The sequence below is a fragment of the Acanthaster planci genome, linkage group LG03 (assembly GCF_054643075.1).
Source record: "Acanthaster planci isolate LZ-2023a linkage group LG03, COTS_SCS, whole genome shotgun sequence".
Lineage (NCBI taxonomy): Eukaryota > Metazoa > Echinodermata > Asteroidea > Valvatida > Acanthasteridae > Acanthaster > Acanthaster planci.
In genome coordinates this window covers 10,235,448-10,248,623 of record NC_141779.1, presented here as the reverse complement: position 1 = coordinate 10,248,623, position 13,176 = coordinate 10,235,448, and the positions used below count along the sequence as shown (strand labels likewise).

General features: G+C 42.4%; 3 protein-coding genes across 8 annotated transcripts in view; all 3 read left to right on the top strand.

Moving 5' to 3' along the window:
- The window catches only part of LOC110986647 (putative G protein-coupled receptor 21), a 52,712-nt gene that overhangs the window by 5,641 nt on the left and 33,895 nt on the right, over nucleotides 1-13,176 (top strand). For 3 of the 6 annotated variants that reach the window (XR_015424882.1, XR_015424880.1, XR_015424879.1), the window contains one exon: nucleotides 12,598-12,763. The exons of 1 other annotated variant lie outside the window; for it this stretch is intronic. The gene's annotated coding sequence lies outside the window, so the exon portion shown is untranslated. Of the gene's footprint in view, nucleotides 1-12,079; nucleotides 12,317-12,597; nucleotides 12,764-13,176 lie in introns of those variants that run through there. 2 more of the 6 variants (XR_015424883.1, XR_015424881.1) reach the window with 2 other exon arrangements.
- On the top strand, nucleotides 2,091-4,452 carry LOC110988299 (putative G protein-coupled receptor 21). Its single transcript, XM_022251665.2, has one exon. It carries the CDS (start codon nucleotides 2,271-2,273, stop codon nucleotides 3,438-3,440), a length of 1,170 nt encoding a protein of 389 aa, XP_022107357.2. The 5' UTR covers nucleotides 2,091-2,270; the 3' UTR covers nucleotides 3,441-4,452.
- Nucleotides 6,281-10,167, top strand: LOC110986667 (G protein-coupled receptor 52-like). The gene has a single exon (XM_022248723.2). It carries the CDS (start codon nucleotides 6,346-6,348, stop codon nucleotides 7,480-7,482), a length of 1,137 nt encoding a protein of 378 aa, XP_022104415.2. The 5' UTR covers nucleotides 6,281-6,345; the 3' UTR covers nucleotides 7,483-10,167.

Here is a 13,176-nt window from a genome sequence, read left to right as displayed (position 1 = left end):
ATATATTTAAATATTTAAGGCTTTGCATGACTCAACACCGGGTTATACATCTCTGAATTATATTACAGGTCACTAAATCCCAGCCACATATGTAGTGTACTGTCTCGCAGTTCACTCGACAGGTTGATCCTCAACCATATTGTAGAACTAAGGCTACTCTTGGAGACCGTGCATTTGTTTGTGCAGCTCTAGGCTTTGGATGAACCTGCCTTTTCATTTAAGAAATGCCAAATCTGTAGACGCATTCAAAATTGTTCTAAAAACTCATCTCTTTAAAGAAGCTATTTCCAAAAACTCATTTACACCTCACCTAGTGATGAGTATTATTATGCGCAGTTGCGTGTATTTGTATATTTGCGCAATGTAGATGTTTCCGTTTTATTATGAAATAATTACACAGGAAAAAAGACGATGTATACAGACTTTTGGTTTAATCATGTACGTGGTTTCAGTTGTCATCATATTGTGCTTGTCGCATCGGCAATAGTCAGTTGGAAGCTAAAGGAAAGCGCCAGCCGACGAGCCACCAGAGTACCTGCCATCACACCGTCGCGCGCAAGCCAAGTGTCCGTTTCGTCTGGTGGCACCTCTAAAAAGTCCTTCAAACTTTACCGCATGGTGAGGTTAGATAAAAATTTTCTGAATGGAGGGAAAGTGTGTGTTGTTCGTGGTATCGTGTTTAGATTTTCACAAAAGTCCTTTGTGCTGCCATGGTTTGGCATTTTACGAGATCAGTCCTTGAAAAAGTCTGCGCTATAGCGTCGTCTGCTTGCACGAAAAAAGTTGGTTGCTTGAAAATGGAGTGCGCATGCGCGCTTGTTGCACGCCCTAAACTAAAAGGGCGCGCGATACCTACAAGGCACACTGACAACTGTGAGCCACAACACGTCATTAAAGGATTTGAGTCTGTCCCCTTCTTTTTTACGTTTTTCATGGATCATCGTTGCATTTCTCGACAAAACGATTGAACTTTAGACTCCTTTTCAATGTACAAAAGCCCTTTACTGTAACATTGCTTTTTTGATTGAATGCCTTGAAAAGTACACTTTTTAGAGCTGTTGAAATTCTACACGCTCTCCTGGACAACGTCTATAATGATAAGGAGTGTCCATCTGTAAATGCATGCTAAGTTTAAAAAAAAACCGGCGTAGCACAGCCGAGTTCTTAAGGAGTTGGAACCCCCCCCCCCCCAGTTTGAAATGGGTCAAAATATCCTGGCCCTTTGAGGGTTCGCACAAACGACCGCACATGCAGTGAATTTGCCGCGATTTTTGAAGTGCGCCCTCTGGTTTCAAACCCCGACTTTTACATCTTACGAAAGTATGCGACATTATTTTCAAACGTACGCGTTGACGGTCGGTATTTCCCTTGAAGTATGAATTGTAGCAAACCATTACAGATCACTTTGTGAATTTTACATGACACGAGGCTGGCAAACACTGGTACAAGTCGGCAAATTGATTCTGGCGCTTCCAAAGAAAATACCTTCGCTATGCCACTGTGTGGGGGCGTTGTTCACGATAAAGAAGTACATTAGTAGATGTGTATCACATTCATGCAGAATCTTACATCAGAATGGCAATTTATGGCTTTTAAAACTGTTTTCCCTATTAAGTGATATTGCAAACATTTACTCGTTAGGAAATAATAAACAAAGTCTTCACAATAGTCCATCTCCCCCTCTCAAAAAGTAGGGGGCGTGTCCTCTCCCCCGGTATTTACGCCCATGCCTTTTCAATGTATTTAACAACCGGCCGAATATTTCCATCACGCTAATGCAGGAGGTATTGTGTTTTTTTTTCACCAGTCCATTGTCATTTCATGTCCCGCAAGGTCAGTTGGTTGGGAAATCACATGGGAATTTGGAGAACGCTTGTACAAGTTGTAGGATTCGGAGCGGTTTGCAGTGTCCATAAATTATTAGGCAACTTGTGGTGGGCATTTAAGCAAGTTATCCCAATACAATATCCCAAGCACGTTCAAGGTTTGCAAATAAAAGATTTGTGATTTAATCATCTACACGGTTCCATTGTTGTGCCGTGTACACGCATTAGGGAAGTTCAGGAAGTGCAGTGGTGTTTGAAGGACGTCTTTTCATCATAGCCAACACGTCATTTGACCTTACAAATGTGGTTGAACTCTGTTAAGTCAACTGGTATTGGCAGTGTACGTGCCGTTCTAATTTCTGTGGGCAAGAGCGTTTTTCGTTATTTGCCTAGTAGCAGGTACAAACGTTCGGAACACGCTAATGGGCTATTGTAGGCAGAGAAATGGAAAATATTACTACAGATGACGATTTTACGTTCGTTTACGCGTGTCCCAATGTCGTCGTTTGTCTGCTGGAAGTGATGGTAGTCATTGCAGTATCATTCTTAGTCTTGATTTCCAACACAGGCAACCTAGTGGTTCTAATGTCGACACCGTCTTTCCGCAACGGCCATGGGTACTTGTTGATATCCCTGAGTGTGGCGGACTTCCTTGTGGGCTGCGTGTCTGTTCTGTCTATCTACCCGTCTGCTACCTTGGAGGGTACGGCCGATGCCTGGCCTTACGGTGACACGGTCTGTCTTATTGCGGCCTATGTCGGTCAGGTAGCGCTGATGAACTCGGGCCTGGCTCTGATGCTCCTCAGCATCGAACGGTACATTGCTGTGGCCCACCCTCTGAAGTTTGGCCACCTGGTGACCAAGAAGACTGTGTCCATCGCCATCGCGATGTGCTGGTTGCTGGTCGCTTCAGTATTTACGACGATTTTTGCTGGTCTTCCTCCTCACTTCTACTCCCCCCAACTCTACATATGCCAGTCAGTTTTCACAGAAAACTCGACATTTAGTCTTGTGCTTCTTGTCGCGGCGGTGCTCCCGTGCATCATTATTATGCTTGTCACATCGGCAATAGCTAAAAGAAAGCTGAAGGAAAGTGCCCGCCGACGAGCCGCCATGGTGCCTGCCATCGCGCAGTCTTCCACGGCGAGCCAAGAGTCTGCCCTGGCTAACGGCACGTCTCAAACCTCCCTAAAACTTGACCGCATGGTGAGGCTCATGATGATTGCAGTAATAATTCATATGTGCCCTTTTGTGGTGGTGTTCATTCTCACAGTAGGTGGCAAGAAGATCCCCCAGGTGATTTCATTTGCCACATATTGGTGGCTTATCTGCAACAGCTTCGTCAACACCGTTATCTATTACAAAAGAAACGCCAAATTCCGGGCCAGAATGCACGAACTTATAGCCAGAGCTGCCCCTCAGTACTGTATTGACTTCGAGGCAGATCTTTCCTGCGCCTGGCGGAGTTCTAAGAGAAAGAGTGAGCCGTTGTCTCCCTATGAAAATCCTGGAAGGCCAAACTTAGAACTGACAGGCGTCAGAACTGACTCAGGAAACTGTGTAGAGAATGACGGCTTTCGAGACACCAACAGCACCCAAACGAGAACTGAGTAGACCAGTCCTGATCTAGTCCTGTCCATTAACTGATAAATTGATTTCAGGAATGGATCCACTGTGTTTCAGACTTTCAGACTGTAAATTTTCTAAAGTATTTTTCTGAGATGTCCAGATTCAACGCGCCTACTTCAGCAGAGCAACACTAGTAGCGTCAACTTGAGAAATGATTCTAAATACTCGTCCCTTTTAATGTGGGTTCTTCCGGCAATTTCAAGTTCAAATTCCTTTTCAAGTAAAGCCAAAAGTCTCATCGGAGAGTAAAACCTATTGTTTCGAGAAAACAAATTTGAAGTTGGTCCCTTTTTCAAATGTTTCTTTCCCAATATATAGATCAACCAAAGGCTATTCCACAAAAGGATCTTAAATGACACAAAACTACAAAATAATATACTTGCATATATAAGTCAATCAAAATTGTTTATTGTTGTAAACAAATTTGTTTTTCTGTTGTGAAAACGATAAAATTCGTGTGACTTTTGTCTCCTCGTGAAAAAAGCACACGACGCACACTTTTTGCCAGGGCAAAAATTTGAGTCAAATTCATTTCTTCGTGAAAATGGCAAAGCAGGTTTTGTCTGTGATTTTGCCCTTTTTTTCTAACGCTGTATCTATAAGGATGACAAATTTGTCCCTGCATGCAAACGGAAAAGTGGTTTAGTTGTATTTTGTCCGAGGAAATCATCGTGATTTGGCTGATTTCATTTGATTTGGTTAAAAACATGATTGCACCAAATTGTAGGTATCCCATACCTTGATTGATTTTCCCCTAAAACAGGAATATTAAAATATCACGAATTGTGTCTATTCCCGGAAACGGTGACTCAACAACGTATAGGCCCTATCGATTTTGCTGTTGTTTTTATTTCACAATTACCTCATTCAAATATTCACTTACGCAATTCCTGAAGTAGTTCTCTTTTGTTTATAGACATCAAGAATCCTTTTTTTTTAGTCAGCAGTTTCAGTTCTAAGTTCTTTGAATTTGTGCTGTCAAATCGAAGTTCATGGAAACGCCTGGGTGTTGTTGTGTTTCAACTTTCAGTCCATTGTATAAAAAAGAATAAAATAAAGAAAGTTTTCAAGTTCTTAATGTAAACGGGACATGGCGTGTCTGTACATATTGAATCGTTCTGTCACTGTAAGTACTCTGTATTATAATGATATAAGCCTGTGTATGTACTTGCTCATGTTCCAGAGAGTTTGTTTCTGCATTCAATTGGGGACCCTGAATAATAGAGGACAATAAGGTCCCCGGTTGACAGAGGGTCCCCGATTGACAATCGTCTACAAAACATGTGGATGGTCTTCTAAAAATGTTAAAGTACAAACAAAAGAGGAACAGCAGGGGGTCCCCAGTTGCAGGCAAATACACACTTGTATGAGCGTATCTTGAAGAAGTGGGTGACAGCTGCCCCGGTGGGGACTTATGCCCCGCCTCTTACACCCCTCCCCTCTCCAGATGTTCCTATATAGTGGCCAAGGAAGGCACAGGGGCAGTTGCCATCCTGTGCTGTGGGAACTCTCGCCCTCCCTCCCACACACCCCCCCCGCCATCAGAGCCTGATACGTCACTGTCGTGCTCTTGATTTCAATAATTCTAACATAGTATAGTTGTTTATGTTTTGGCTTTGTCATATTGAGTTACATGTTACTTTAACCTCTAATTTGAAAGATAAACCAACCTTGGTTATAACAAAAGTAACTTCAGTTTGTCTCCCCCGGGCATTTAGTCATAATTCTGTATACAGACTCCATTTCTTATATGCCTGAAATTGAAGTTGTGAAACACGTCAAGAAAATAAGTTGGAGGGATAAATGGCATTTATATTGAAAGAAAGATTCGCAACACGAACACCTAGTTAATCAAGCCGTATCTCGCGTCGATGCTGAATAATGACAGTTCTTCTCTTAAGTTACTTGCACGAAGGCGTAAAAGTGGGTAAAAAGGTAACTCATGACTGGTGACAGTCAGAAAGTAGAAATATTAAAACTATTTTACACAAAAACGAAAAAGAATGCAATAGTTGTGAAAGAGAAACCCCTGTGTCCGCGTTGAAAACCATACGCGAACTTGCATACATGTTGATACAAATTAACGCTTCTTTGCTGAATTTGGGCGCACAGGGAAGCCAATATTTGCTTCACGCCTATCCCAGTCGTGACCAGTTATCCGACGTTACGTTGGTTCACCCCAGGACATGCGTAATGGATTGAGCGAACAAGTGTTGGGATCAGTGAAAAAAGATCCAGATCCTACAGGCTACAATACCGAGGTAATGAGATAGTCATCCAACTATGATGTAGTTTCTTTTGCGCCTTTTCATGTGAACACAATAACTCCAACTTTGTTTGCGTTATTTCATTTGAACCCATTAACAACTATAGCTAGGGATAAGGGTTTCAGCAGTTAAACATCGCAAGTGCATAATCCTCGGCACGGAGGTTCATTTTTGTACGTTAGGAAAATCAATGTCACCATCGATCATTTGGCTGCGAGATCACTTGGTAAATTTTGATGTAACGGTCGTCATCGCAGTCCAGTCTCTTTCCTTGTCGTGACTTCTAATGCCTACAGTTCAGCTACGTATTAGGCAATTTAGTCATGGCGTCTGCGAATGGACTCCTGTTTTGTCACACGCTCAGTGATTTCCGAATTGGTTCCCACCGTTGTGTTAAAGCCAAGCACACAGACGATGCATGGACTGACGTGCAGTTTGTCCTGTACCATACGTGGTTCAGAATTCTACTGCAAGTAGCCTGAGTGCACTCACGTCTGAAGGACGCCATTATATAGCACCAGAACGAGTAATCAGTCCACACAAAAAAGTCAGGCAATATGATGCCGTGCATGTTTAGCGCAACGTGTATTGAAGCTAGCATATGGATTGGTTGAGGAACAGCCATGGATAACTTTACCAAAGATGATAACTTTTCGTTCGCGTATGCGTGTCCTAATGAAGTCGTTTGTCTGCTAGAAGTGACGGTCGTCATCGCAGTCTCCTTCCTTGTCGTGACTTCTAACATTACAAGTCTGGTGGTTCTGGTGTCGACACCGTCTTTTCGCAACGGCCACGGGTATCTGTTGATGTCTCTGAGCGTGGCGGACCTTCTTGTGGGTGGTGTGGCTGTCCTATCGATCTATCCGTCTGCCGACTTCCAAGATACGGCCTACACCTGGCCTTATGGCGACACGGTCTGTCTCATTGCGGCCTACGCCGGTCAGCTTGCGCTGATAAACTCGGGCCTGGCTTTACTGGCCCTCAGCATCGAGCGGTATATTGCTGTGGCCCACCCTCTGAAATATGCCAGTCTGGTGACCAAGAAGACTGTGTCCATCGTCATCACGGTGTGCTGGATTGTAAGCGCCTCCGTGTTCATTACCATCCTCCTCGGTATCCTCCCTCACTCCTACGCCCCGCAGTTTTACATCTGCCAGTCGGTGTACGCGATGACGTCGTTACTCAGTCTAGTGCCGACTTTCGCTGCTGTGCTCCCGTGCTTCATCATCATGCTTGTCACATCGGCAATAGTTGGCCGAAAGTTAAAGGAGAGCGCCCGCCGACGAGCTGCCATGGCCCCAGCCATATCAGAATCATCCAATTCGTCCGGGGGTACCGCTCAAAACTCCATCAAACTCTACCGCACGGTCAGGATAATGATGATTGCTATATGTTTTCATTTGTGTCCATTTCTGATTGTACGCTTTTTAACCATTTTCCATGAAGAGAGTGTCCCCCAGGTGATATCCTTCGCCGCATACTGGTGGATGATCTCCAACAGTTTAGTCAACACGGTAATTTATTACATTAAAAACACCAAATACCGAGACAGGGTGCACGAACTCGCCGCCAAACTTGTCCCCAGTTGTTTTCGTGACCTCGAAGGAAGACTACCCTGCACCTGTTGGTGTTCCAGAAGCCGTAATACGCTGCCGTATTCGTGCGGAAGTTCTGGAAGTTCTGGAAGACCAAACGTAGAACTTATTGTAGTCAAGACCGAAGAACTTCAAGACACGGTCAGCCCATTCAGAAAAATTTAACTGACTGAGCACCAGTTCTGATCATCTGTCAATGAAGGGTATTCATGGATTCACTTGTTGTATGACGTGGTTCAAGTCAATCCAAGTTTAATGTCAATACACGAAAGATGCAAAAACCAGTTGTTTTCATTGTATTTTCCAGCCTGATTGATATGTAGTTTTTGTTGATTCCGCGCAAAAGTAACACTGACGACACTGAACTCACAAGTGGTGTATGTGTACATTTCGTGAACTTTAAATACGTGAAGGTATGCGCTGGCAGTGCGGCGATTCACAAAAGTGCACCTCCAAGGGTTTTAGTGCGTTGGCTAATCCCAAAATGCGACATCTGTCGACCCAATGCGCGTTTGGAAATGGTTAGCAAATTCCGCACGTTGTAATTGGCCAAAGCGTTGCAAACTTTTGGAGGCACGCTATTGTGAATCGCTCGTATTCGAACCACAGACATATAAACACATAGACGGACAGCTCCTATTCAAAACAACGGCGGGGTACCTTCGCCGAGACGACATCCGACTAAAACCAAAAGCGTGGGCAAATTCATCCCTTGGTATCTGCCCCGAGCTGAAGTGCACCATCAATCAGCGAAAGAAAGACAGGTGGTTACAAGTACGTTCTTGCACGCATTCTGCGTATACGCAAAGACCAAACATGTCGGGATAAATTAGTTACGCGTACTCAGCGTGCTCCGCGTCAAACGCGCATATACTTGCGCGCCTCATGGCTCGCCTATGCAACGAGTACCAAAAAACTACGCCCTCTTTTGTTCCGCTCAGAGCGGATAGGGGATTTACACACAGTTGATAAATTCTAGCCGTAAAATGCTATGAAGCCATTCTTCCGATTGTGAAAAACAGCCCTCTGTGTATTAAATCTGGCTCATGCAGATTCGAAACAGTGCGGTTGCAACAAGTTAAAAAAAGGGAGCGTCTTTTTGTAGCACATGTAACCAAATACTTGCAATCTAAGTGCGTCACGCGCAATGCGCTATGAACGCGCTGCCATTCATCGTTTCCGCGCCCACTGCTTGCCCATGCTTTTTATAATCACAGGACTAGTGGTCTATGTGTTTATAGAGTAATCCGATTAGACGCCATAACTGTGGTGGCGCTGCACTCATACGCAAATTCTTCAGCTTGACGCGTGCGTGCATTTGGCAAATCATGACACCCTGTTGGTCGCAGAGGCGTGTAATGCGCGCGTACTACCTGTCCATGAAAGTTGTGCTACCGCAGTAATGGCTTCTAATTCTGGTGTTCGAATGATACTATATGTCTGTGATTCGAGCACCATGAGGTAATTTAAATATTTTGGTTTTCAGTAACTTTTCACAGATGAAAACACAGTCATACTGTGGAAATACGATTCGGCGAAAACTTTTGATGGTTTGAACATAATTTTCTTTTCATATACTTGTGGAATATAGTGACTGGTAACTAAATACTATTTTAACTCGGGCAAGTAACACATGTTCTAGTTTCTGAAAAGAAAAATGTCCTGAGCATAGTTGCTGGGACATATCAGTTCTTATCAGTTCTTGCAAACGAAAGTTATGGGAACTGTAAATTCTCTGCGCAAGGCGCGCAAACAAAACCACTTAGTATTTGCTCATGATGTCGGTTCACGTATTGCTTCATTATTGTGACGATTGTAGACATGCGCAGTATCTATAGCCCTCTCTTAGTTCAAGAGCACACCTACTCTTTTTCATAAGTGCAATTCAAATTGATGTGCTCAACCTTGGGGATTGTATTATTATGTCGAATGTATTGATTTTTTGGTTTTAAAGTTACTATTGGTAATCGTTTTGCTTTTAATGTTGTCCTATGCAAAACTATTTATTTTGCACAATCCTTTTGTTTAATTTGCACTTGAATTTACCGTTCCTGATTTTTAATGTACTGTAGCAGGATCTTAAAACGCATGCTGTTTTTGCTCATTGTCATATTGTTGTTGTCTATGTTTATCAATTGTTGGTTTTACATTTATTCTACACGACAGAATTAAACTGAATTACATTATGCACACATTTACTATGTCACAGTGACGCACATTCTGATCAGAACAAACGTGATTTTTTGCTCAACGCTACTAATAATCTGGCTGTCTGAATTTTATTCAATTTTAATTTTGAAGCATGGAGCAAAGTTGTAACGAACCGTCTAGTGTGGTCAGAGTTTGTCGTATGTATCACTGTTCTCGTTGACGAAGAATAAATCGAAGCCAAAACATGGATGTGCGAGGTATCGATATTCACATGATGGCGCACTACCGACGGCACAATAAGCCTTTTGCGAGTTAAATTTGAAGAAAATCTGGTACACTAAGTTTTTAAAATTCACGTGAACATAACAATATGAATTTTCCGTACATAAGACAATATTGCTATACCTTGTGATTCGGGGCAAGCTTTTGCTTAGTTACATAAGAGACGCCTTGCCTCAATACACTGTTTTCAACGGATAAGAAGGGGGGGAAGGAACCGGTCCATTCGAGAGGTGGTGGTCGCTATGCAAAAGCTAGCCCCAATCTCTAGGTATAGCAATAGTGCTTTTAGTCTTGAGAATCCAGTTTATGCTTATGTGAATCGGATAGCTCAGTGTACCACATTTTATTGAAATTTAATTTGTCAAAGGCTTATTGTCTTAATTTCCGAGTGATATGCAGATGAAGCATGTATACACTTTAATAAAAACACCGGGTCAGTCTGAGCGGAATCTGGGTCCCATTGGGCCTGATCCTTTTCCTGATCAAATTACGGCACGTTTGGGGTCATATTTGACCCAGAAAGGGTGTGTCACGCCATGAAATACAGTTAGAGGTGTGAAATGGGCTTTTTTGTTTTTGGTTTTTGTCAGCTGGTTATTTTTTAAAATAGGCCTATACCGTGCAACAAGAAAATAGCTAGATTTAGCTAGCTACTTTTAACTAACTATTTAGTTATTCTTATAATTAATTGCATCACCAGAAAATGCGCACAAGCAATATAATTGTTTCAAATTAAGTTTATAAAATGAAAATAAACAAAATTTACACGAATTTACATAACATTGCGCTTTTCAGACTTGTGCACTTTCGTCCTGTATCAGAAGTCGTACATATTTAGTTAGAGCCCATATGCACCGATTTCTCGAAATCTCAATTCAACCCATCAAGGTACCAAAAAGTCTCAGGATACATCGGTCAAAATTGTTTAAAACATAATATGATGATAACCTTTGACAACATAAAGTTTTAGCGTTCGAAGGAAAAAAGATGTGTTTCAGTACTGAACCAGAATATGTAAGAACGAACTCAACAAAATGAATCGAAAGTGAAATGTAACTAGCTAGCAACACACTACCAGACTCTACAAACACTACGGACTCATTTGTAAACACATTCTGAAGTACAGCGGACCCCTTCCATCAACACTTTCAAATTAAATTTGAGACGGGTAGAAAAGAGCATTCAGAGATTACGAATTTGTGGCGACTGCTTGACGGGACCTTCTTCTTTAAAATTAAGCGGTGCACTTTCGAGGGATTCATTAATGTACGAAACATCACTCACGTAGAATTACGTTGTCGACATTTTCCTCCATGAAGGGTCCCTGCCTACTCCTCAATCCGCCGACGTCTAAATGAATATGACCACTTTATCTAAGTGGATTTTATGTTTCATTATGGCGGACCATGGGGCTATAGTTTCGTTAGACGAGCAGCCAAGATTCTGATTGTCTTCCTGATGTGGCTTACAAATATCCTACCCCATTTGGATAAGCTGCAAATGCACTCCAGCTACAGCAAGACTAAATTATTTGTTTTCGTATCAGTGGCATATCCAGACTTGAGTTCAGAGGTAAAAATTGGGTTTCTGCAACAACTGTCCATTCTATTCCAGAAATAATCCTTACCACCATCCCCACGAAAGGAGGAACATTACGGTTTCTGATACATTAGCGCTTTCAATTCCTATATGTTTTTTTTCTTCTTTTTTGAGTCAACACCGTGTTTCGAGTGTACAGTATTGCCCCTAACCATGCTGAACCCAACAAAGTTATGCAGAATTTCAATGGTCCCTGGGGGTTAGGGTTTTAATGGTCAATTTACACCAAAGGTCAACAAGTACCAGGCCAGTTGTACAGGTACCACAAAGTAATCGTGGTGTTGTAATTAAATATAACCTCGAAGGTGTTGGTCTCACGTGTTCAGGCCTCTTCCTGGAGACAGATAACATGTTTCAGAAGATGCGGGCAGGTTGGTTAAACCAGTCAAGGTAAACTGCATCACTTCCATATCAACGTAAGAAACGCAGAACACAACCAAGACGCAAACTGCAACGCAGACATTATGGAAACATGCCAAACAAAGATGTCGTTAACAACGCAGACAAACACAACACAACCAGTGAACGATCGGAACTTTGCCGACTGTTTGCGCCGAGTAGCCATGGTATCTCCATACAAACACCCATGCTGGCATGGCCGGCGTACAATAATGTCCCTGTCAGTTCCGAGAATTTGAAAAAATTCTCCTTCATGCTTAAATTACACCCTGATGATCAACCAAATAGGTGACCATCAACAAAATGCATGTAACTGGAGTACAGGTTTGGCATCATAAGGTGGTACAGCCAATTAATTATAAAAGGGTACTTCCTGTAAATAATCGCAAAGTTTCGGACCCATTTTATTTCAATTTGGGTGGAATGCTTTCGTGCACTGTCTCTTCCATCCGTGCCTGCTTCTTTACATCTTGCAGACCAACTGCGTTACAAACGACCGGTGGGACGTCGTCATTGTTCAGTTCGGTGTTTGACGCTTCCTTATAGAAACGCACTCTTTCCTTGTGCAGTTGAGTAAGCCTTCTATAGTTAAACTACAGTGCTTTTAAACACTTCTTATCGTACAAGAGACATTAAAATTACATATCATATTTGGACAAATGGGATGTGCAAATTGAGTGGCTCCTGCAGTGACGAACAAGATTTCTTTAGATAGTTTACAGGCAGTTTGTATCATTTTGCACAGTTGGCCAAATGTTATTTGTTTCAACTGGATTTTAAACGCTGGTCACCTAGTGGTCACCTTCACTAAAAAGGCGATTTTTATACCTCTGTCTGTTTGCCGATCAGAAGAAATCTAAGCCCAGCCTGAAGGTGGATGCAAAGATTGGCCATTAACAGTATTTCATCTTCGACCCTCCACGTCTTAACCTGACGATAACACGGGGATGCACTTCAACTGGACGACGGGCCGTGAGGGTCGCTGCTTTTGCCTTCTGTGCTTGAAGCTCCTTCAGTAAGTTCCCTTTCTGTCTCAACCCTGTGGTTCAGCAAGTGTTTACAAGAGTGGCTGTTGCATTTTTTTACTTTCAGTCAACACCTCGATTCTGTTTATAAAAACATTGACTAGAGAAGCACTGGTTTCACCAAAAGAGAGACTTTAAGGACACCCTCTTCAAAAAGGGGCAAAAAGGGGCATGGGAAAAACCAGTGATGTTATAGTCAAATCGAATTAAACTAAGTACTAGTTGTAAAATTCACTCTAAGAATAGACACCTTGAATTTCGTTGTTACACCTTGTGAGACATTTTCAGAAACGGCAGAAGATGTTTCGTAGTAGATGCTGCCAACATTTTAGGTAAAGGGTATTTGGTGGGCTTGTAGATTTGTCTTCTTGTAGTAAACAGCGCCCTCTTTGATTTGTATACA